Here is a 26,295-nt window from a genome sequence, read left to right as displayed (position 1 = left end):
TTGATCATGTAGTAGTTCTCTATGGTTATTGATATGTCTTTTATGTGAAAGACACAAGCATTCTTGGAAGAGGTGGAACATAGAGTTAGAAATCTCAGATATATTACTCATATTCTCTAGTCACTATTTTATGAATTTCAGAGAGTTCAAGAAATTCCCCCTTATTCTCAGGAGTCTTACCTTGTTTATCTTGCTGACTTAATTAGCTTTGAACTACGAGTGTCCATGCCTCTCTTTCCAGACAGAGCTATCTCTAGAGTCTAGACTAGAGCAAATTGGAACAATTGCCCAGGGCTCTGCTCTGCTGGGGAACCCCAGCAGCTGCAGTGGCTGTAGTACATCTGTGGATGCTGGCTGTTAACTGAGGAGGGGGATAAGAGTTAGTGCAATAAAAAGCACAGTGCTTAAACCAAATTGGCATATCCCACTCTTCCCCCTCCCCCTCCCCTCCCCCTCCTCCTCCTCCTCCTCCAACTTTTTGCCCACCTGTGTAAGAGTAGTCACTCCAGTGCTCTACTTAGACTAATGAATTTGCTGTTCATATTGAAGCCACTTACCTTCCACATGAATTCATGCCTAACATTTATCATAGTCTATGTTCATACTTGTAATAAATGAGTTAACATCTGGTCCAGTAAAAAGAGCATTCTTATTTTCTAGGGTGTCACCTTTAAAGATGTGCATTCAGTCATAGGTGAGGCCTACATATCTGTTGGTTTATTTGTTTGTTTTAAAGCATCCAACATTCAAGGGAGTCTCTTAAGTAGATCATAAGATCTGTGTTCTAGAAGCTAGGGCGGATCACTTACAGCTCAGGTACCCAGCACCAAAGCAGTACCTAGAATACAGTAGTTGTTCAATACATTGTTTGCTCTTTAAAATGAGGAAGTCTAGGTCATATCCCAGGATACAAAGTTGATGCTCTCCCATGACTTTCTGTACCAATCAGGGTCAGGAAAGGCATTACATAGAATGCTCAGGGATAATTGAATTGAGTTTAATAAAGAGTTATAAATGCATGGTACAGTTAGGGGGCCCAAGAATATATAGTGAAGCCTTCAAGACCAAGCTATAGCTAGAAAGAACTGCAATGCTCACAACCTAGGACTATGAAAGGAGAAAGAAGGAACCAGAGACCAAACACACAAATCATATCTCTCTCGCTCTCTCTCTCTCTCTCTCTCTCTCTCTCTCTCTCTCTCTCTCTCTCTCCCCCACCCCCATCTGATGTAATGTTGTCATTGGCTAGATCTCAGCCAACAACAGAGGATGGTAGGACTACTCTGCCAGGGTGCTTCCATAGTGCCACAGTGCCGAAACTGAGGGTGAATTGTCAACCATATTTAAATCTCTGTAAAGTTACTGGTCGCTAGATTTTTATACAGAAAATGGTGACAAATGTTTCTGATATGTTCTTTCAGTTAATAGTTTATGCCACCGGTGAGCCAGTTATGAGAACTCAAAGACTTTTAAAGAAATAGAAACTTTTCACTGAGATGATTGTACACTCCTAGTGCACACATGCACAGGCATATACATGGGAACACAGTTTGTGTTCCCATGAATCCTTCCACTGCCACCACTGGATATTATAAAATTCATTGCTGGGGTTTGCACATGTGAATGAATATTACTTGTTAAATATCAGTAACTATCATTTTATGTTGATTGAACCTATGCAAAACTTAGCAGCTGTTGGTGGGGTAACTCTGTGTTCAACTGACTTCATCATATCACGATGATAAACAACACAAGGAAATGAATGTTTTAAACGAGTGTTTGAGAGGCTGCTTATCTCTTCATTGCATTCAGAAGTTTCCTGTCTTATACTCAGGCTTCTGAAACTACAAGCAACACCTTTCCCTTTAAAAACACTGAGCTTTTGACCCCATTTACTGTATGCTTCTGGGCTTAGACGCCTGTGATTTAGTTAAAAGAATCATTCAATTCATTATTTTTAGAGCAACATGGAATTATGAACCAAAACTTAATGATAATGAAGACAATATTTCAGAGGAAAGACAAACATCTCCTCTGATTCATTGCCAAAAATATGTTGCTGAGATGAAGACCACCCAGAAGCTTCAACTGACACGAGGCATCAGCACATATGCATTAAAGAAAAAAAGATCAGAAAGCAGAAAAGAAGAAAGGAAAAGAGAAGTGAGAGAAAGAATTACATTAACAGAATTAGCAACACAGAGGGTTTGCAACTTGGGTTCAATAGTGAGACATTGTTCTAATGTCCAAGTTCACTTTAACAGATGTTAGGGGATACCTATGATTTCATGTTCTCCTGCCTGCAAGAATCTTACATTTTAGCAAACTGTGGAGGGCAGTGGAGCAATGAATACCATCCTACAATTTCACAGGATTCACTTGCTAGCTAAATTCAGAAGCAAGTCTTTTCTGCCATGTATAGCTATACATCTATACCCTAGATTTTCCAGCAAACTCATTTTTTTAAAGATAGAGTCTGCATTTGATATAGAAGGCAAACAATGTATTCAGATGGAGAGCTGCTTCTAAAAGCTTTCCAAGGAAGGTGGCGAAGTAGGTATATGAGAAGCCCTAGAAAATGTCAGATGTATCTGAGGAAGGTTAGGAGATAGGCCCGTGCGGAACAGCAGATGCAGAATATGAGCAGAAAGACCGTTTGCCCATGGCATTCATCTCATAAGGGGGTTGGAGACACAGAGGAAACAAAAAGATCTGCTTGCTAAGTATAATAACGAAGATGGAGAAAACATTAGCATCCTGTTTTGAAAAGCCAAAACCCTGAATTTGGGACGGGCCTGTGTGGCTAAAGTAAAGGTCGTAGCAGATACAAAATCCTTTAGATGTGGGGTCTTTGAGAGTGGGCTTCCTAAAATCCAGGGAGGCCAGTATCTAAAGGCTTTTATTGGTATGATTCAAGTGCATGATGAAAATGGGGCTTGCTTGTTTCCTTCCTCTTTTCTCTTTTTTTCTCCTTTGAAAGGCTCTTCTTCTTTAACTATTACATTAGATATACCCATTTTGAATTTCTAGTGAAGAATCTCACCTTACTATTTAAGCACAGTCTGATGCAGAACTTGGTTATTTGCTAGCAAGAGGGAAGTGTGTGAAGTTTGAATTAGTGGCTGCATAAGAGAATAGCATGGGGCAGTAATAGAAGAGAGGGTTGGTTGAATTACAGAAGACAGCATAGGTCACCTCCTTGTCATGGACAGATGCTGCTCAGAGATAACGCTTGATTATTTCCTACAGAGGTGTTCTCTCTGGGTTGGCTGACATGGACTTAGCCTTGCTATTTCTTCTATTGCTTTGGTTTGAATACATGATCCTGAGCGTTCTCATTTAGCTCTTCCTTCACTCCAGTGTACAGGACTTGGTTGAACATTAATAAATCTGAATGAATATTCAACATCATTATTTTTACTCCGGAGCACACTAGTTAGTAATTTCGTGTGTACGCACACATGTGTGTGTCTACACCTCAGAAATTTGTTTCCCTTTTTAATTAAACAAAGCTCATGTTAGTTGGCTTTTTGTGTGGGCTTCAAGGCCCATCTGTTTAACTAGGCACTTGCCTGATACTGCAGAGTGGGGATTGGCAAGTGTAAGTTTGATTTTGAATACCAGATCCGGGCTATTTAAAGCTAAATTTCCCTTTAATAAATTCACCCAGAGGTGCTTGGTGTTAGGTGGTTTGACAAATGATCCTAATTTGTGCAAAAGAGCATTCTGTTTGGAAAGACTGAATCCTTTGCGACGGGAAGGAGTGGACTCAGAGTTCATCTCTGATAGCACTCTTCCTACAAGTTTTGTCATAAAGGAGGGTGGGGCACTCCAATAATTGCATTTTTTTGTGCTGTAAGGCAAAATGATCTTCTATTTCATATGATGTTATACAGTAGTAAGAGCAAATAATGTATTTCTTGATAGTATGTGTGAAAGCAGTGGGCATGTAGGGCCAAGGGATATCAGTCTTGGAGGCTTCTTTTAGAAATCTCCAATTTATGATGTGTTAGGGTAAACAGTTGGATTACATTGCTGAAGTACATGTTCCATCAGGTAAAATCATTGTGATTACAAGCACTGCAAAGGTGAGTAAGTTATGTGCTAAAAGGTTAGAAATGTAGAACAAGTATGCCTGTGCTTAACTGTTAATCCCTGTTTGTATCCCTACTGAATAAACTACAAGGAAAGAGGGGACGGATCCTGTAATAGCACAGAAGAAAGGCAATATTATGTCATTCTGAGAAATAATAGCATTAATACAACTCGAGGAACCATTTGATCGATGGCTCAGCAGTAACAGACTATTCCAGAATTTAAAGCAGGATAGTAGATTATAAAAAAAGTTATTTTAGTTGAAAGTTGTTTCTTTTGCCTTGCTATTTTATTTCCTTGAATTCTTCCTTATTTTCTGAGATGTCCTACAAAAGCCCAGGTTGTGTTTTTTGTTTTTTTTTTTTTAAATGTCCAGGCTCCATTTTTCAGAAAGTTATTGCTTTAAAAGTGTGAGGATGGTTTGAAGAGCTTTACATATGTTTGACAGCAGAAGATAATAAATGTAAACAAATCTTTAATATTTCCTCTAATTCAGTTTGTGCCATGCAAATGTCAGTTCTAGAAAAACAAATCAATAAACATTTGAAGGAAAACAATGTGCATAACTTAGTTTATATATTAAAAACAACTGTTAAACAATTATGACCTCATGTATTAGTTGGTTGTTTTGAAATATTCCTACTAGAGTTAAAAAATGCTACGAGGGCCTTTGAGCTTAAACATATTGTGTCAATCAAGAGCATATGTGATTTATCTAAAGCATGAGGTAAAAATTTTCTTCATAAATTATTGCATCAATAAATAAGTAATTTGCTTGAAAAAAATTTATAAAAATATTTGTGCTTTTATTGGGTTCCATACAGACCTTTCGAGGCTGATGTAAATGGGCTGATATGGCAGCATTTTGATCACACTATCACACTATCCTAACTTGAAATACAAAAAGTAACATGAAGAATTTTTTTTTTTTTAATTTCTCAGGCAAACTTCAGCCAAATTGACTCCGTGAAACTTCATTCATTAAAATTTTAAGCAACCATGAATTTGTTGGCTTCAGTACCTGGGGTGTAACTTTATCCCTTCAATTAAAGGACATAATTCACCCCTGGACCTTTGGCTTTACTTTTTCATATAATATATAATTTGGGTACACTTAATGGTCAGATTTTGTATTATTACAGGTGGAAAAACACCAGCCATCTCAAGGGTTTTGTGCTTGCAAAAGCGTGTAATTTGATTTTTTTGAACCAATTTGATCAATGATTGTTTCATGTGTGTGCATTTGCACTTTTGACGAGTGCCTTAGACTTGAGGGTGCCTGGGAGGAAGAACACTTCCCCTTTTAAAATGTCACCTAAATCTGGGGGAGCAGTAGGAGATTAGGGGACTAATCCTTGTGATAAATTGTACTGTTTAACTTTGGTGGGATGGTGTTGTCTCAGATTTTATCAGCTAGATACTAGACTCAGCAGTTTTAGGTCCGTTAACCCTTTAAACACAAGCAGTGGAACTACTTGGATATGCAGTCCTAGATTTATTTGACCTAGTATTTTTAGTTAGTCATAGCCAAAGAATGTTTCACTCCGATCCTTATTATTTTTCTGAATAAAACTACTTCTCACTGTGTCGTGAATATTTCCATAAAAGTCAGCAAGCTAATTTATGACTTAACAAAGAAAATAAAAGGCCTATATTTAATATAGAAGTACCTTTTATAGGGGAAATTGGTGGTGGACGGTATTGAACGACTCCAGCATGGAAATATGCAGGTGGCCATTAGGAGTTGACTATAAGACTTACTCATGATTTTCATATTAAATTTCCCTACATGCACGGCCATATATAAATCTAATACTGTTAAAAAATTAAACTGATGGCAATAGGAATAGTTGTGTGCATACGAACAACATTGTCTTCTCCCTCCTTTAGGGAGTATATTGTTGCCTCATTGTGAAACTGTATTTTGACTGCTCTTCACCTGACTAGTTTCTCTATTGCTTTTTCTGTTCAGTGTTGTATGTTCAGGACATGCTTCCGAAGTACATCTGGACCAAGGAAGCACAGGTCTGTCTATCTGAGTATGCTAAGAGAGAATACGGATCTTTCAGGAAGAGAAGGAGGGTCTCTCTCTCTCTCCATATATATATATATATATATATATATGTATATATATATATATATGTGTGTGTGTGTATAATGTGTATATACATGTGTGTGTGTGCATATATATCCATTATTGGCTTTCATACTTCTTATAATAGCATATCTGGAAAACACTTACCTTTTTGGCAAAAAAGATACACAAATCAGTGAAAAATATTTGGGGGAAAAAGTCACTGCACCCTCAGCTCTCGGATTCGTGATTGTACCTCTCTAAAATTCTAATTTTAATCATTCTGTAGTTCAGAGAAGGATGTTTCTCCTTTTAGCACAAAATTAGTTTAAGCTGACTTTCACTAGAGGAAAAACATACCACTTAAAGTCACCCAACTGAAGAAAATGAAGTCCAAAAGACCAAGAAATGTTTACTTAGTTTTTAACACCTCCTATACTTTTTATCCTGTCTTGGTAATGTTTTATGCATTGTTGATCTTTAGAAGTTAAAGGGAAAGATAGCCTGTTCATTTCATGAACTTTATGCTGAGGCGGTTTCTTTTAACCAAGAGAAGTGCTAAGAAAAGTATGTCATGTCTGAATCAGAGTTTCTTATCTGCTTTGAAACCCCCAAAGACCAGCATGTATTAACCTGGCAGTGGCTGAATAATGTCCCCATTTTATCTGTTTCGTGGTACCCCCTTAAAGCACCCATTGAGTTTCTGGCTTCTCAGCTCAGAAAACCATAGCAACCTCAGTCCGCACTTCTCTAACTCAGGATAGAGTTCAAGTTGTTCTCCTGAAGCCCTCCTACCATCCAAAGCCTGGGAAATCCTGACCACGGCCGAGGTATCCTAGGACTTCCAGCCACAGATAAAGGGCGGGGGAGGGGGGCGCACACGCACACACAATCCTGCGTCCTTTAATTGAGAGCTAGAGGGAAAGGTAAAAAGCACTTTGAGAGTTCTTGGCATTCTCCAGGACAGCATCTCCAGTATCTGGGCAGCATCGCCTCGGCTGCCACGCATTGCCCCCCGCGCCCCCCAAGGTAGGTCCCGGCCTCCAGGCCCTCGGCCAGGGCAACACAGCCTCCCTCCTCCCCCAGCCCGTCCGGTGGGGGAGGGGCGGGGCGGGACGAGCCGCGCGCGGTCCCCAGTTGTCGCGGGCTGGTGCGGCCGGCCGGTCCCGCGGGCGGCGGCGGCGGGTGCTCGGGGCCGGGCGGGGCGGCGGCGGCGGCGGCGCGGGGACGCGCCTGTCTCTTTAAGGGAGCTCGGTCTGGGGTGGCGCTTTCCTCCGCGAAGGCTCCTTTGATATTAATAGTGTTGGTGTCTTGAAACTGACGTAATGCGCGGAGAGTGAGGTCCTGACAAGCGATAACATTTCTGATAAAGACCCGATCTCATTGCAATCTCCAGCGTCCTCTTTTTCGCTGCTGCTCGGTGGCTCGGGACCTCGCGTCCTCCTCATCGCTCTCTCGCCTTTGCCTATTTTTTTTTTTTTAAACAACAACAACAACAACAAAAAACCCCAACAACACCCCCTCCCCTCTTCCCACCCGGCACCGGGCACATCCTAGCTCTATTTCCTTTCTCTTTCTCTCGCGCTCTCTTTTTTTCCTGGGGGGGGGGGAGGGAAGGGAAAGGGGGGGAGGCAGGAAAGACCTTTTTCTCCCCCCCCCCCAATAATCCAAGATCAACTCTGCAAACAACAGAAGACGGTTCATGGCTCTGGCCGCCGCGCCACCATCTTTCGGGCTGCGGAGGGTGTTCCTGACGATTAATCAACAGGTAAGGGGGAGCCGGGCAGGCCGGGGGGCGCGGGCTCAGCCGGCCGGGGCGCCGTTCCGCCAGCGCTGCGCCCGCGCGAGTGTGCGCAAAATGTGGGCGATCGCGAGCGGGGAGCCCTGGGAATTAAAAGTGACTTTCTTTGAAAAAAAAAAAAAAAAAAAAAAAAAGCACAGCCGAGGGAGAGAGTGTGCAGCAAGCCAAGCGCAGGCTTCTCGGGTTTCACACGCATTTTCTTTCTTCCTCCCCCCCACCCCCCTTTGCGCGTGTGATTTCTTTCTTTCTTCTCTTCTGTTCCCTTTACACCCCCACTCCCCCAATTCCTCTTTTCTCTTTGCTGGGTCTAAGGCATCTGAGCCTTGGAAACCAGAGCGACTTCAAACTGCAGTAGCCCCCAGAGTCAGGAGGGTCAAGTTCAGCCGCCGGGGAGGAGGAAAAACAAATCCCGATTTGCCAAAAAAAGAAGTTTCAGGCCGGTGCCCCCTCCCCCTCCCAGCCCCACTCCCCCTCGCTGTCTCTTGCTGGCTGATTTTAATTCTCTCCTACCGGGAGCAGCAGAGGATCTGGAGGTGGCTGGACCCGAGGGGCCGCCGCCGCCGCTGCTGCAAGTTTTCTGGGGGCTCCTGGCAAACGGGGAGCAGACTAGGCACCGGCATGCAGAGTAGTAAGTTGGGTGAACTTGGGAGGGTAGGGAGGGTTTCTGCGAGGGGTCTTGGAGTGGCCCACAAAGTGGTAAAACAGCATAGACTGCCTTTGGCTTTGAAGAGTTTAGTTTGTAAAGCCAGGCTTCAAACTTTTTTCCCTTAAAGGCCCAGCGGGGCTGGAGGGAGAGAGTGTGGCATCCTCTCCTGATATACCCGTCTCTGGGCAGCTCAGGGCAGCCTGGGCCCAGGGGTCTGTGCCCTGTCGGTACCATGAGGCAGGGCCTTGTAGCCAGAGCGCTTCCGTAGGGGCTGAGCAAGGGGCAGACTTCCTCTGCGGTGCGGTTGATGCGCCATGTGTCGAGCGGGTCAGGGGACACGGGCTGGTGATTAAACGCCTGACAGCGGTGGGACATGCAGGCAGACAGGCTCTTTGCTTTCTGTCTAGTTCCTGTTTGGGCTGTAGAGTCTGAAACGCATCTTTGAAAGGCCAAGGCAAACACCTCTATCCCTCCAAATAACTCCAGGATTATAGGACCCCATGAATAATTTGAGGGTGAAGCAGAGGTGGGAGCTGTTTGAAGTGCAAACTGTTTTTGAGGCTGGGAAAGCTTTTTCTGTGAGTACCTGTCTGAGATGATGGCGTTTCCCCTTTCACCAGGGAAGTCACTAACTGTTTTATGGCTCTAGGATCCTAAAGCCATTGAAGTGAGAGGACCCGAGGACTTACTTATGAGGGCTTCAGAGAGAACCTTGATTGGACTCACTACATTTAAGACCTGGCTGACTTCCCCATATCTTTTTAGGCCTCAGATTTGATCTTTTGAAAGTTTTTGAGTCAGAGCTATGGATTTAATGATGAATCCAAATTAAGATAGAATATCCATCCTTTATCCGGTTTGGGGAAATCACCGCTAGCATTTTAAACAAGGTAAGTGAAGAGAGACTGGCCGCGAGACAAATCAGAGACAAGTTAGGCCGATTCATTGAACTTGTGTATGCTCTCCAGGTGAACAGGCAAGGGCCTGGAAGAGATAGGACAAAAACAAAAATACAGATAAGGGCCTGAGACAAGATTACAAAGGAGTGATCATTCTAGGCCTGGTTAGCTAAATTTGATTACTCAAGCCTAAAGAAAAAACTAAAGTAGACTTTCCCCTATAAGCCTTTGGAGTGCTGTAAACTCTTCAGCGCAAACCCACCAGCCTCTGTAGCATCTCGATCCTTCGCTGCACGCTTTAGGAAGAGTTGATCATTTTGAGAAGGCTGCTAGAGTTAAACATGTTAGGGACTGTCAGGAAAGTACTGCAGCTAGCAGGTCCTTGACGTGGGCAAAATGAGAATGAAAGTCTCTAATCTCAGTGCTGGGCAGTTTCTTACTTGCTGTTCACTTGCTTCTAAGGCTCTCTCAGTTAATGCAGTATTGGTGCAGAAAAGCAGAGGTTCTAAAATAATCACCATGCGGCTTTTCCCCCTTTTCCTTTCCCCAAGTATGACAGGGTTGTGAATAAATACAGGGTTTGTATGGGAAGATGAAGCGTTTCCTGTAAGTTTCGATGCTGACAAGACAGTCTGGAAATGATACCAACATTCTGAGGATTTTTTTTTTTAAACCTTTGAGCGAAAGTTTATTAATGGCATGCTCAAACTTCACAAGTTAAACTTGTATGTTCATCATGTTTATCCTTCTGTAAGATTTCAGAACTTCCTTTTAAAGCTATACTCTTGAGGTCAAAACGTCTCCAGTCAGTTAAATAGACAGGGCTCCGAATATGCTAGTTTGATGATTATGTCTAGATATTAGTACGGTGAAAATAAAACTGCAAAGGAGGAAATCACGTCTTAATGCCTGTTCTGCTGTGATTTCTCTAACTGCAAGATATTGGGAACCTTCATCAGTACTCGGCAAAATATTATTTACCTTTGGTGAGCTGATTTTCATGGTCTCCCAATATGCCTGTTGCATGGTAAGCTATGTTTGTGTAGAATACTTTTACATACATAATAACTAAGTCTGACACTCTCCAAATAACTCTTAGAAAGTAGCTAGGAAAAAAGTTTGCCACTTCTGAATTTTAGATTCTGTTAGTGTTTGTGCTGCTGGGTGGCTCTTGTCCTTTGTTATAGCTAGCATTAAAGGTGCGGAAGAGACTGCCGGAGTGGCTGTGAATCCTGAGTTGAATTCAGAGCTCCACACTTTGACTACTCATATTGTGAACAATTTTACATAAATTTTTACATACTTTCATACTAACCAGTTTAGCATCCAAATCGGTGTGTATTTAATCATGAGTGACTTACATGTGCCCTCATGTTGTTTTTGGCATTATTTTTACTTTTCTTTTAAGTCATATAACACTCCTGAATTTATTCTAGTTTTCACTATAGGTCTCTGTAAAACAATTAGGGAAATCTTCATTCATAAGAAAACCTCCTCAACAGGGATGTGAATGCATCTGTGGGAAAGTTGCTCTTAAGATAAAGTATTTAATGGTGCTTTTACTAATGTTGCTATTTATTATTATTATTATTATTATTATTATATGAGGCTATGCACAGAGAGAAGCCACTATTTGCTTCTAAAGATATATGCGTTTTCTATTAAGAACTAAGGCCACGGTGTGAGGTTTTGTAAACTCTTAAGCTATTTTTTGAAGTAAATTGACATTGCTGAAAAATTTTAAACTTGCAACAGACTTTGTTTTTGAGTTAGAACTTTATTTTGAATTTGAAATTGGTGTCAGCATGGATAACTGGCTTTCTGATATATATTATCAAAAAGTAACAAAAGTTATATATATATATATATAATTTTGTTAATTTAATACATCCTTTGAGAGCAAACAATAATATCAAAACACTGTGTTATTGTTCATAGAACAAAATAGACTTTCAGAGAGTTGTGGACAGGTGTCTATAATTGATTTCAAGGGAAATTATTATTTTTGAAACAAGCGATGAACTTTAAATAAAATGACTGGCTCCCATTAAAACATATCCTCATGAAGATATTCTCTGGTGTGTAAAATGAAGCCATTCATTCAACACACTGACAACTTTCCACTTGGTATTTGCCTCTGCTTAATTTAGTTTCCTCGGGACAGCTAGTGTGGTAGCATGCATCTGTTTTTGGCAGGCATAGAAAACTATAAACTCAGACGGTTCTGACTCAAATATTGTATGTAGCTCATGAGTTACAATCAATTTGATAAAGAACAGGCAAGTTGTATGAGCTTGCTTCCTGTTGTTCATCCTTGGCCCAGCTTTCAGGTAACAGACTTCTCGTTCTTCTTTTTCTAGTTATGATTACTAATGCTGCTGATAGCTAATTATTCTTGTTATGCTTCCTTATTTATTATTTTTTTGAGCTATGGGGGAATGAATAATAACATATACAGACATACATATACAGCATATCTATGGGATAGCTACATGTTATTTGGGGCTATGTGGAAGTGAATTGTGTTGTCATAACAGGATTTATGGGATCTAGTGGAGCCATTGTAGATATAATATAAAGATACTTTACTTTATCGAGCTGAAATTTAACATCATTTTCCAAGTATACTTATTATGCTCATGTATAGAAAAGACTTAACATGCTTTACATTATTACTTGCATTTTAGAAACTGAGCAGTTGGTTTTAACATGATCAAAATCACTTTTCTCCTCAACTTTTTGATCAGTCTACTGAAATACCCCAAAATGCCAAGATTTTATTTTGACTACTGCTTAGTTGCAAATAGAGATCAGCTTGTTTTATCTTACAACGTAAGTTGTTCCAAAGTATTTACATTAAAAATTCCATTATTGATAACCTTCATAAGTGACACTTCAAATGGTGCAGTTATGCCCATGTTGGGGGGGGGGTCTTTATATCACTCTATGACCCTTGTTTCCCTGGGAAGTGAATTTGCAAACCTTTGGTTTGTTTCTCTGTAGGATATAATAATGGAGAAATTGATTTGGGTTGGAAAGAGATCTTGAGGCATAAGGAAACGCTTTTACTGAATTCATAAGATGCTGAACATTATTTGGATTGTTAAAAGCTAGTCCAGAGAAGCCTGCTAGAGATAATAGCTACCGGAACCATTGTAACTTTGCCGCACAGTTCTTTTTATTATCCCATCTCTTTTTGACCTCTCAGAGCGCAGTTCCAAGTACCAAAAACAAAGATGAAATTATCAGTGTACTTCAGATCTGAAGCATCATTGAAATAAGTTTTTGACTCAAGGTATAATTGAAATACAAGCATCAAGGCTGGCCGTACAGCATGTTACATTCAAAAGAATAAGAAAAAAATTACTTTTAATTTTTAAGATGTTGCTAGCTCTTTAAAAACCTGCAGTACATACTTTACAAGTGGCTCGACACCTTCCCTGCTGTTCAGTTTATACAAGTAGGAAACTTTCTCTCTTGCTCTCTCTCTCTCTCTCTCTCTTTCTTGTTTTCTCTAAACCAACTGACGTCATGCCAAACTTTGCTTTAAAAGAACAGACAGAAGTAATTGGTAGCTTTTAACTTTTAATAATGTTCTGCATTGGTTTTGGTGGCCAAAATGCTATTTTTTTCTTAAAAGGGGAAAAAAAAAGTTCAAGTATAAACGGGCTTGTGGCCCGAGGAAGAAAAGCTCCGTTGATACAGTTATTTTTATTCTTGTTTTTCAATCTGTTATTAAAACTCGTTCCTGCTTAGCTCTGCTCTAACTCCTGAGCTGTTCTCGGTGATGGCTGGTGCATTTGAGGTTACCACCATTTAAACAGTTTGGGAGTTTGCGGGGGAAATGGGTGTTTGTGTTACTTTACTTCTTTAGTATTTGAAAGAAAAAAAAAACCCAACAAGTTTTGTTTCGATTGAAATTAATTAATGAAGGTTATCAATGGTGACAGGTCAGTGAATATGTTTATATAGAGAATGCCACACCTGTTACCAGGAGCCTAAAATATGGAGGTTTAATTGTGACATTAATCATTTTTATGTTCAGAGGAAGGAAAAATAGATGAAATGTTCCCAAAATGCAGTTTTATATTGAAAACATGAGTTTCGAGGGTCAGCTTGTTCCTACTGGAAGTGTTGCATTTTTCACCTTGAAAAATTTAAATGGCACCCGTAAACCTTATTTATCACATTGTATTTTAACTTTATTTTAATAATTGTTTTCTTCCCTGTAGAATTTGCACAGGCAAATATAACTTCATCTGCTTAAGGGACACCTTGATCACATTCATTGTCAGGGGCCAACTTCAGAAGTTGGCAAGGACCAAAGTCTTTCTGGGGTGAAAAAAAAATTGTGTCAGTATTTCCTTCCCTGGGAAAAGCTGCTCCACCCAAAAGTAGGGCCTTCTTTCCCGTTTGTGGGGCAGAACTTAGTGTCGATGTTCCTCATGAAAGCTGCTGCTGAAGTTTAAGTCTTTGTTGTAATAATACCAGATTTCATGTGAGAGCTAGTTATTTTTACCCCTTCCATATCTAGAGACCCTCTAAGGAATAAGATACCATGAAATGAGGTGTCTCACAGAGGAAGATTGGTCATTAATACATTTATAATTATCAAAATATTTCTGCATACTCCAGACCCTTGAGTGTTCCCTTCTTAGATAGTTTTAATTTACTTCATTTGGTCTCAGCTTCTACTACGAGAGCTACAGACTTCAATTCATATCCGACAGATTTCTCCTTTGATAACAGCTTCTTTGCTTAAACATTTTTTCCAGGAAAAAGTAGCAGAATTAAGCTATGTGTTGCTTGTATCAACATAGTGCAGATTTATTGAATTCAGATTTTATTTAATTAATAATGTTATAGAGAGTTTGCAAGCATAAATTTCAAGTCATAGGTATGCCTGAAATGAATTTTTTATTTAATAAATATTGGTCTGCCGTTTCAAAATTGGGGATAGTTAAAAAGTTTTGAAAGAAGCAAAAAAGGCAGAGTGAAGTATTTGCAGCTAGAGTCTTTTAATATCAGCAGCTTGTTTACTGTGGAGTAGTGGGGAGGGGTAGGAGAGGCTTTGTGGAAGATGATACAAAAAAAAATCCATCAATTGCGCATATGATCCCCTCCCCTTAAGGTTTACTTAAACAATATGTTTCGGTTTTGCCTCAAACCATTCGGCGCCACCTCCACTCCGAGCATCTATCACTAGCCTGGTTCCTGAGCGATTAAGGATGGTCTTTTCTGTTATATAATGAGCAGCAGTATTGTTTGAACAAAGGTAACATATTTTGATTTGTGAAATTCTTTGGTAGTTTATTAGGAAGCTGTCTATAGTGGAAGAGGAAGCCTATAGTCTAAAGTCTGTGGATGTTTGATGCAGCCACAGTAACTCTACTGTGCTTGAATTATTGCAGCAATGTGTGCATGCTCTTGGAGCCATATTTTATGTATGTAATTCTTAGATCCACCTTGATGGTGGAGTTTAATGTGCTAAATCATGACCTGCTGTGCTTTTAACAGAACTGGAATCGTTTAAAGAGATACATGACTTGTTTTTAAAAAGTTAGAAGTTTGAAGTGAGTGTGACGGTTAAACATAATGAATCAGTCATTCCCATAGTATTTAGATGTACTTAGAACTTACTAAGAGATTTCAGAAGAAGGAAAAAGAAAAAACCACTCTATAAATCAAACTGCCCCCCCTCATTGTGTATCTTAAATAATGTTCTGAGAACATTTTTGAAAAAGTCTCATTTCTGTAGGGAGTGACAGTGTTTTGTTTTGTTTTTTGTCTGAAGATATCATTTTATAAGCTAGCACTTTACAGTTTACAATTCTATTGGTTTAAAACGTTATGCAGAAATATCATGGAACATGTAAAGACTCTGTACTCGGAGCCCATGCATTTTTCCCTAGGGTGATGGATTCTGTGCGTCACCCAAATGTGATGCTATTTGCTGGGCTTGTAATACTGGTTTGGGGTTGCTGGATGTCCTAGTTCATCAAGCAACATAATACAACAACGTTGGTAACTAGGTAATTGACACAGTCAAAATAGGCTCTGGAAAATGTTCCAAATATTTTAAAGTCAGTTCAGAACTTAGCATATATTCCATTTATTCAGCACTTAAATAAACAGATGATTCATTGTCTGCCCTTTAACCCTGCTATCGTTGATAGCAGTAGAACGAAATTTTAATGCTTACAGCTTTTGTTGTTACTTCTCTTTCTTTAGTTTGAAAGGAGTGTGGTTGTCTTACTTATCTCAATGATTCCTTTATCTATTACTTACTTATAATTGTGATCATGAGTAGTATAATAGAAGACGTTTATGTTCCCTGACGTGTATGCTCCAATCTTTAGAAGTAATGATATTACTATTTTGAAAAGTTGAATCATTATAACAACATAGGACAACAGATAACTTATTTAAGAATCAAAGCGTCATAGGTGTAGAAAACAGGGATGAAAATATTTTCACTCAGAGCTGGTTTTGCTTATAGAGTTTGGACAGACTATGAAGTTTTACACATCAGTGAAAGTTCATAATAGGACGTGTTCTTTGTAATTAGGTCCTACTGTATGGCTTTCTGAGCACTTGTGTGAACTGCAACACCTTTTCTTCCATGCATTCATCTCTGAATTAGAGATATGTCTATAAACAGTGTAAATATGTATTACACAGTTGGTTTGGGGAATCAGATTTCTCTATTACATGATATGGTTTGTGTGCCTAGGGATACCCTTAATATCCTAGGATTACTACAGCACACTCATCTCCGACTTAATGATTCTAAGTACACACATGTATGTGCATATGCTTGTGTGCTCTTGTGCTGGAAGTCACTGTATTTGAATCTATCAAACTAAATGTTGTTGTTGTTTTTTTTTTAAATCACATTAATCTTTCTCATGTCCTTTTCAATTATTTAATGCATCCCAGAGCCCATTTAAGAGTTAAATTGGTTATAATACTGGTTCGCAATGCAAGCGAGGTTGACTTTAAACAGTGAGCAACATATTCGACTTGATGCGATGTCATGACCCACATGTCATCTTAGCTCTGGAAGATTACTACATTGGTTTCTCAATAGTTAGTCGTTCTGAACAGATAAGTGATCCTAGGAAAACGGCGGCCACTTGTCTTTGCTTTACTTGTGATGTTTTTAATGATGGCTGAAAGAGAATCTAGGTCACTGTACTTCTAAATGTTATTCAGTTGACAGAAGTTAAGACTAATCGTAGATAGTTTAAGTTTAATCACTGTCCATACTACTAAATTTTTACGATGCGTATTCTCTTTTTCCCAATTTTTTAAATGTAATTCTGAGTCCCTTATACCTCATCTGTTTTCTTTATTTTGATAATGATATTTTTTTGTACTATAGTTTTAAGTTTTTAAACAAATAGTTAAAATGATTATGTTCACCACTAGATGCAAATATTCTGTAAAGGTTATTGCAAACACTGCTCCCTAGTTCTGCGGAGATAGGAAAGTTCTAGAAAATAACCTGGGTAAAGCCACCTTGTAAGCATGAAGTATTCTACACTGTTGAGTAAGTATTTAAGAACAGTTTTTTTTTTTTTCCTTTTTACTAAAATTGAGTTCTTTGCATGTAAGATATGGGGGAATTAGAGTAGGAAATCTGCTGCCACCACGATCCAGTTCCAGTAAACTGTTTTCCCCTACCCTTTATCCTCTCAGTCTTCATCTGTTTTAAAATGCTCTACTTCTTACGAAAATTTACTGTGTTGAAAGAATGCCATAATTATTTGTAACACATATTGCTTTAAAAAAAAAAAACAACACTTTGATACACTATAAAGCGGGAAGCTGTCACTCAGAACACTAGTCCAAAACGTAAAAAAAAAAAAAAAAGAAAAGAAAAGAAAAGAAAGAAAATCATATGTATACATTTTATAAATAGACCTATGCACATGGTCTTGCATGCTGCCTTTGCCAACAGTCTTAATCTTTTATTGTTGCGTTTGTTTACAATTAATTATATGTATACATTCTGCACTTTTTTATCCCAGGAATCATTCACTATCTCATAGCTGACATTTATTTAAATATACTGTGCTCTTACCACTCCCTGAAAGGTTCATGTATCACTGAGAATAACATTCCACAATGTGACGGACATGGAATTTCATTAGAAATAGACAAGGATAGGTAGATAGTAGTGTAAGCAGGTCCTCCCCCTTTTCCTGTTACAGAGTTTTGGTTCCCTTTAAAGAAGAAATGTGCCTGAACAGAAAGGGGAGTGGAGTCTGTCCAGTCCATGATGATGTAAGGCATTATTGAAGCATGTGTTTTTATTCATATATATATATATATATATATATANACACACACACACACACACACACACACACACACANANATATATATATATATATATATATATATATATATATATATATATATTTGACACAGCAAACTTTGACCTCAGCCTGAGGTCCTTGAGAATTTTACATAAACCCCAGTGGGGTCACACTTAGAGTTCTGGCTTTGCGTGGCAGAGAGCACTCTGTGTGTAGCTTCTGCTGTGCTACTATGCCGTTTTCTATCAGGACTGGAAGATCCTTTAAGTTAATTTGGCATTTGAAACCATAACCAGAATCCTTCCTTTCTGAAAATCCTCTTGATGGGTTTCAGAAGGGCAAGCAGGGCCACACGATATCGCTGACTTTAGGGTGCTGAAGAAAATTATCCTGAGGCCAAGCATGCTGTCTCTGTTATTACACCATGCTTTACCAGCAGTTGGTCCTCCCCCCTTCTCCTTTTTTCTATCAGTTTTGTAAGGATATAGAATTTGCCCCTTTAGTGGACAGAGGTGCTTGCTGGAGGACTTTTTACATCTTCATTTCTTTATTATATTGATATTTTAAGAGCAGTGGCACAGGAAATAGAAGCTTACATACTGCTAAAGGAAAATTTGATTTTATTGTTTGCTCTTGAGCAGGTCATTTCCACTGAGTTCATGTGACGAAATACACTGAATGAAATTAGATAAAACCGTGATATAATTTGGAAATAATTATGAATACCACTTTCTTTTTCTGGCAAAAACATTAAGGCAATTTCACTTAGTGCTTTTAACCACCTCAGCATCCCAAGTTTGTAAGTGTGAACTGGACCACTCGATCCCAGCTGATGCTTGCGATGTATGTTATTTTGATGTCGGGAAGAGAGAGGGCTTTGGCAATGCTCACCGGTGTGTTTTAGATCTCCAAGGGGTAAAGCCAACTATCACCTTACCAGCGCTTGGAGGTCTTCTGAGAGTTTTAATTGTTTATTGTAGCGATAGTCGATGACACAGGGCACAAGCTGCTAGCATATTTGTTCAGAGAGCTGGTACAATACTATGAACGATTGACAACATTGTCATCAAGGTTTGGGGTATAGCATAAAATCGAATACTATTTGTCTCCTAAGGTGGGTCCGAAGTTTGGGGCTTTGCTGCTGACTTTCCGTCTCTCTGGTCCGAGTGTTAAAATAGGTAGAAATAGCCAGAGAGATCACTAAAGTTAGTTCTGTCTTTCATGTCTAGGAAATACAGCACTGAATGTTTGCTCGTTGTGTGTTTTGTCTCCAAGCAGAGGAAACTGACAGTTTTATGTTTTAAGTGCAGAAAGTTGCTCTTGGCTAAGCAACCCTAGAGTTAATCACAGGGATGTTAGCTTGAATTTTGGTCTTTCTACAGTTTCTGATTTTTCAAACGAAATGTGTTGTTATTACCAAATTGACATCTTAACTTCTGGGTTGAGTTTTAGGTAAATGTTTGCTTAAATGCTATTTCTTGAAGTCCATTGCTTTCAAAATACATAGGTTTCCCCCACACACCCCTTTAAGGCTTCAGGAGAGGAAATATTTAACCTTTATAGGGTTTTTGCTTTGTTTTGGTTTTGTGTGTGTGTGTGTTTTGTTTTGTTTTCTTTTCTTTTTTTTGTTTTTTGTTTTTTTTTGGTTTTTTTTTTAGATAGTGGATCCTTTGTTCTTTCCTGTAAAATATAAACTCATTTTAAGTGGATTTGGCTTCTTCTTCTTTTTTTTCTGTCATGCCATCTTTTTCAAACCTCTGATACAGGAGAGATCCAGACACGAGCAACACATTTCTCAAAGTACTCCCTGGCAGATACTTTGGTCATTTGTAAGGAGTCACTACAGGGAGAAGTCATTTCCCGTGTCAGTCCACACTTTTACTTTAACTCCAGGGAGGAGTGATTTGGAAAAGTCACATACTTAATCATTGGAGCTAACTGAAATCCGTGAATGGTGTAAAAGAACATGACATTTGTTTGAGTATCAGTTATATTTTATACTTGTGTATTAAACTTTTCATCGAAGGGAAAAATACTATATCCAACTTTGAATTCTATTTAAGAACAATTTCTGGAACTCTCCAGGATTAAGAGAAAAATAGGAAACATCGTCAGTGAATCAGGTTGGAATTCCCACTATAAAGAAGAGAGACTTCCCTGTGACATATTTTAGGGGTGTGTGTGGAGGGTGTTTAATTGTAAAGAAAAGTAAGTCTCTCTGCACCTGTATGTTTTTCCTGACTACTGATGATGATGACAGGCATTCTCACAGTGTAGTTATGTACAGAAAGAAGGCCCTGGCCATAGGGAAATCACAGTCCTGTTTATATGTAGGAGAAAAAAAAAATGTTTCCATTTGAAATAGATGTACTTCTCCCTAAAGAGGGACGCACAGAGTTTTAAACTCACTCTCCTGAAAACTCTTCCCTGGAAGAAGGAATAGGCCCAGAGACACCAGGGTTGGAATTTCCAATGAAGTGTATTTAGAAGTAGTTTTGTGTCTCTACTGGTGGAGATGAGAATGCTCCAAGCAGTTACCTCCTCTTTTGTCTCTTGTGATGTCAGGCAAGAATTTAGCCAGAACTCTCCAGTGGGGCTTTCTCAGCATTGAGGAATTAAGATACTGTAAGGTTCTCCAAATCATGTTTTGGGTGTTATTTTGAAATGACAAATTTAAATTTGAATTATAATAATGAAATCAGAATGGTACTTTTAGATTTAATTTGAAGCCAGTACTTCACTGTAAGTACTTCACTGAAAAGTTTAAGAGGCTCTGTTTTTTCTTCACATTTTCCTATGTAGGAAAAAAAAAAGGGGAGGGGGGGGATTCACTCATTTGAATAGCACCTTAGAAATAGTAGGTTGACTTTATTTCGACAATGTATGATATGTTATATGATATGTTACATGGCTGAATTTCAGGGGCAAAATGAATGTACCTTTTCAATCGATTTACAATAAGGAAATCACTTAATAAAGGGAACTGATGGTCCAATGAATTAAATCACCTGAGGTGACATGCAGTGCGCACTCTGGCCTCTGACAGAACTCTCCTTGTTCTGTGATTCTGCTCTGTAACATCTTCTCCATCTCATTTCCCGAAGACTTCAGTGAGTATGCTTGAATGTATGGCCTTCTCATTTCCTTAAAAGACCAGTCTATATGTGTGATCTTTTACTAAAGGTCCTACAGAGAAGTAGGACCCTGAGCAAAGAAAGGTCCTTTGCTCAATAGCTGGCTTTCCTTCAGTTGTCAGTCACCCAGGACTCTGTTGTGATCTGTCTTCATCTTTGTTCTGTAATCCATGTGTGTTCAGAAAGATAATGGGGTCCTATATTATTCTGGATGTTAGAAACTCCTTAAATTACTATTCCACTGTTGTGTGCCCATCTTGATGTATAAAGGGAAAAAAAATTCCCTAGAGATTCAGTAACAGGTTTTCCTTATGTTACTAAAAGGATGATCACCAAAATAAATCTAAGTAAATCAGTAGACAGTTTCCAGGCTTATTCAGAAACTTTGCTTAATACTTAAGATTCTTTAATCTTTGTGTGTTTCTTTCTGCAGATGGGTATGGAAACAAAATCAAATTGCCATTTAGTTTGTCATTAGTACACAGAACTTGGTGCTTATATAACGAGTGCATTGATATATTTCTTAATTGCAACACTATATATATATATATATACATATATATACATACATATACATATATATATAGTTTTGTTGAGTTTTAGGTGTGAGATATATATATATACATATATATGTATATATATATAGTGTTATCACATGTCAGAGTTTCTACAGAAAATTTAGGTTTGGTGTTCGTTTTAGACACTTTAATGATATGAACCTCCTTAAATTTGCTGACATAAAATCCTGTTGGACTGAAAAATTAATTATGACATGCCCACTAAATCTGTTACCTTTCACTTTAGTTTAAAATACTTTTGGCATTTAACAATATTAAAGCCCAGCAAAACAATGGTCCATTTGAGTTAGTACTTTGAATTTTTATATGCTAATCTAGTGTATCCTTGACATTGAGCCTGAAAAATAAGCTTAGTTTATTTGAATGTGGTTAAGAAAGGGTTCATAGCATTTTATACAAACCTCTCAGCACTTACAAAAACAATTTATCAAAAGAACAAAGGGGGAAAAAACTTTTTTCATAAACGCTTTCCCTCTTAGTCCTGTAATTCAAACGATAGATACATTTCAGCTTCAAATACGGTAAAATGAAATATTTAATGTATAGATATGATTATTTTATTTATTTATTTATTTTACAATCTCTTCACTTTACATATTTAGCCCTGACTTGGATGGATTTTGACATGGATATAATTAATGTTTTTTTTTCTTGATTTTAATCAAGTCAATTTTCATTTGGTGTATGTGAGGTACAGAATTCCCTAACAAACTTATGAGGCATAATAATACCTTAAATTCCTTGTTTTTGCTCAGGGTTTATATCTAATAGTAACAACTGCATTTTTAAAGGGCAAATACAACCTTGTCCCTCATAAGAGCTGGACACAGACTGGTTATAGCTGCAGTGTGCCTGCCCTGAGTTTAAGAACAAGGCTGAATGCCATGAAGGAAGGATTTGAACTCTGCATTCCTGGCTCTATCTCAGACAGTTCCAGAAGTGACTCTGCAGAAAGCAGGAGGACATGACAGGCTCTGGAAGTGGGCTGGGCTGCAGGCTGGTCCAGGCTGTGAACCTGAACCTCATTCCTCTTGCTTGCAAGGTTAAGAAGAAAAATGCTGTCATTTGTAAGACCCTTCTTTGCCTTGTGTCTCAGCCAGATGTCAGGTGGTTTTTATTTATTATTGTTTTCTTCCCCCTTGCTTTGGTTGTTTTTTTTTCTCCTTGATGTTTCTTTCAGGTGAAAGCTCTTATGCATAATTTATCTATGGGTATTCCTTTAAAGAAACAGTCTCCTAGTAGAAAATAATCATCTTTTTCTTGTTAGAAATTTTCAATTGAATCATGATACAAGGGAGTGGTTTAAGAGGAGTTCGCCATTTTGATGATGGTTCAGGTCACCCCAAATAGTATCTCCCTCCTTTGTGCAGCCGTGAGTGCGCAATCGTACTATCTGATGGCTAAATCCCTTCCTCTGCCCTTACTTAACTTACATCAAGTTTTTCTGTGCTTTTCATTTATTATCTCAGTATTGTGGAATCTGCCATTTTACTCTGATTTTAAGTCATAATTTAATATCAATATGTACCTGATGCAATTATAGCAAAAAATAGGTAAATCTCTCTCTTCCCCAAGTTCTTCTCAATGATTTTTTAAATCTTGTCTTAAGTATGTTTTTCCAATTCATTTCCCTCTCCATATATTAAACACCTATTTTCTTCTTTTACTTGAGGATATATAATGGTGAGTGATTGCATTTTCTTAAGCAGTCTGCTCTCCCAAAAAGTCATTGTATGCACGCTTTTTTTTTTCTCTCAAATCGAAGTTATGCTAATGTATTAACCTACTGAAGCAAATTCCTTTTCAGGCAGTCTTTAAACCATTTTATACTTGTTCTCATGACACATATTTGTGAACAAAGACTGTCTTAGATGTTTTATAGAAGGTAGTTAAATGGGTTATAATCCAGTTGTAGTTGGTTATAGAGCATTCTCAGAATGTAAGAAAAGTCTGAAGTACAGCTTTGTAGGTAATCTATGGCTACAGAAGGTGGGAAATAGGTTGGAATTTAAGCAGAATGGAATCTAAGGAACACTCACCAATACTGAATACAACTCCTTAAACAGTTTTGATAAATCCCATTCCAACTGAAAGGCTCCTTTTAATTTACTTGTCCTTATAAGTAAAAACTGTTGCTTTCTGAGATTTATCGATTCCAATGTTTCCAAGTCAGATGTGGAATCCAGACTCTCTCTCTCTCTCTTTTTTTTCTTTTTTCCAGATAAAAGATAAACTGAACCACCTACAAAAATAAGCGGAGAGTAGGGAAAATATTGGATGCCCGAATTTGGTTCTCTTTTCTTGTAAATCAGCAGAGAAACTGTGCCAGGCTTCCCTGTTTCTTGACAGTGATGCGCTCAAGTCACCAGCAGTGGCTTCACAGAAGCCAAGCCCCAATGGAGTTTCCATGTGATTGCAATGCTCAAATGAGCCTGTCTGGCCAGCCATCCTCTCCTGTGTCTCTCTGGCCTTAGTGAGTAGGGCATTGTGGTTCAGCCCCCCTTCTAGTCGTCTGTCCTTGATTTTTTTTTTCCCTCTGAACGTCTGTTCCTTTCTTTGAGGAGTTTATGCTTCCAGCTTTTCAGCTGAATGAAATAATCCCAGTCTTCCCTTTTATTCCCAACCTGCCTCTGGATGCCAACACCATCAGCCTGCACCTTCCTTCAGGACTTGCTCATCTTCTTGTTTCTCCTGTCATGCTGGCATTCAGCTCCTCCCAGAGGCTTGTGATTTTCAAGTTCTATCTGAAGGTCGCCATGTATTCTGTCCTCAGCCGAGTGAGTGCTCATGGGTCCCCGGACATTCTCAAACACATTTGCTAATGCTCTTCTGTCTTTATGACACACCTTTCATCCAGCCTTACCTAAAGCAATCCTCTCCATTTCTCCTGAGATCTTCCACTTGTACCGAAGCATCCTGGAACTGGGCTACATTTCTGGCTCTAGCATAGCCCAAATAAGAATCTTCTTGACATTGTAAACCCAAGAAAAGGGAGTCCAAACCAAATCATCTCAGTAGTTTCTTAAAAATGTACTACTAAGTGGGTACTTGAGAAAGAATATTTCTTCTCTTTCTTTCTTCTTCTTTTTTTAATCCAGAAAAGTATAGGGCTTTCTGAGGTTGAGAAGCTTGTGAAGTTGGATTGTCATGTTTCAGAGAGTAATAGGATTATATGGTGCTACATAATTAGTAGACTCTGCTTGAAATTTGCCCTGGTGTTTTGTTCCTAAAGTATAATAGCACTGGTTACAGCTTAGCGTGTTGTATTTTATAGTGTCCTTTCAAATCTTGCATTTTAATGATTAATGATACCTAACCAAGCAGAACTGTTCTAGAAAACTGAGGTAGAGGGAAGCTCTAATACTTTCGAAAATGAGAGAAAAGCAGAATCCAAGACTACCTTCCATCTTGTGCCTTATTGGTACCGCCTTTGACACACTGGTCTACTCAGTGCTGCATGATTATAAAAGATAACAAGGGTGGTGATGTTAATCTCCACCATAAAGGGTCAGATATGTGAAATTGAACTTCTGTACATTTAGTTCTTCTTTTCAGCACGAATATTGTGTCCTGTACTGAAAGGTGACTTTTGCGTTGGTTTCACAGTGAAAGTGCCCGGTAAACAGGTCTCATGCCTCAGTGCTAAGGGAGCAATGAGAACTTGCACCCTCAGGAGACCCAGTGTGGTCCGTGATGGGTGAGGTTCTTTATGCCCAAGGAGAACCATAGCTAATATTGCTTTAAAAAAATGTCCAGTTCTGGCAGTAAAAGGATTTCTCTTTGCTTTTAAAAAATACAGACGTTTTCCCAACAAACAACCAATAAAGTGTTAAGTGATTATAGCTAATGGAGTGATTTCATGCTGGAATAAGACTGTCAAAGGCTTCTGAATATTTGATTCTCACTAATCACTTTTCGTTGCATCTTAAAGCCAACTAACCACACTGAACACTCTCTCTCTCTCTCTCTCTCTCTCTCTCTCTCTCTGTAAACACTGGGTCTTGGATCTTTTCTAAGTGATTTTATTTATTTCTAACTAAAACATTTCTTTTATCTGAAAATTGGGAAGTCCCTTCAATTAAACGACTCTACTTAGCATTTAGATGTTAAGCAGCTTTGGAAAAACTTATTACGTGATATTTTAATTATATATTTCCAAGGCCCTATGGAGAGGGCACTGTGGCAGAGAATTCCAGGAGAGGATGTGCCTACCAGGGAGCTCCTTCTGCTGCTGTGGCTGACTCACTTGTAAGATTCCCAGTCCAATGTATCTGCCTCTTCCTTAGAAACCAAACATTCCAAAGCTTCCCAGGAACCTTAGCTAATTGCATTTTTCAAGCATACTACTCTGATGTCACCTTTTATCTATTAGCAACTTTACAAATCCTTTGAAGGAGATACTTGGGTTTGTGAAGTGGTGTGTCTGTCTGCCTGTATTGTTTTTGCACATCTTACAAGCAACAGTAGAAAGAGTTCTCCTGAAAAGTGCATTCTGGTTAATAAGTAGGGGTTTTTAAAATCCTCTGTACTTTTCCACAACTGAAGGAGTGCATACTTTTGGTTACAGGCAAGTAGGCAAAATTTAGCCCTGCTGTTCTGGTAGCCTTGGTGGCTTTAAAACACAATCTCTTCATTGCCATTTCATAATCTCTGAGATGACTGCCTGGCTCTCATGTCCGCTAAAAGCAGAAATAGAGGAAGGAAATGTGTGTTTTGGCTTCATCGAAGTGTTCCTTATCAGAGT

At 38.8% G+C, this 26,295-nt stretch overlaps 1 protein-coding gene across 8 annotated transcripts in view; it reads left to right on the top strand.

Moving 5' to 3' along the window:
* The first annotated feature begins 6,950 nt into the window (after positions 1–6,950).
* Trps1 (transcriptional repressor GATA binding 1) overlaps positions 6,951–26,295 on the top strand; it is a 238,163-nt gene continuing 218,818 nt past the window's right edge. For 3 of the 8 annotated variants that reach the window (XM_021183245.2, XM_029469681.1, XM_021183249.2), the window contains exon 1: positions 8,220–8,598. In XM_021183245.2, coding sequence (XP_021038904.1) covers positions 8,589–8,598 — 10 coding nt within the window. In that variant the 5' untranslated portion in view covers positions 8,220–8,588. Of the gene's footprint in view, positions 7,000–7,107; positions 7,199–7,442; positions 7,938–8,219; positions 8,599–8,665; positions 9,507–26,295 lie in introns of those variants that run through there. The other 5 variants (XM_029469685.1, XM_029469683.1, XM_029469682.1 and 2 more) reach the window with 5 other exon arrangements.

This window comes from Mus caroli, chromosome 15 (assembly GCF_900094665.2).
Source record: "Mus caroli chromosome 15, CAROLI_EIJ_v1.1, whole genome shotgun sequence".
Classification (NCBI taxonomy): Eukaryota; Metazoa; Chordata; class Mammalia; order Rodentia; family Muridae; genus Mus; species Mus caroli.
This window is presented reverse-complemented; position numbering and strand designations above follow the sequence as displayed.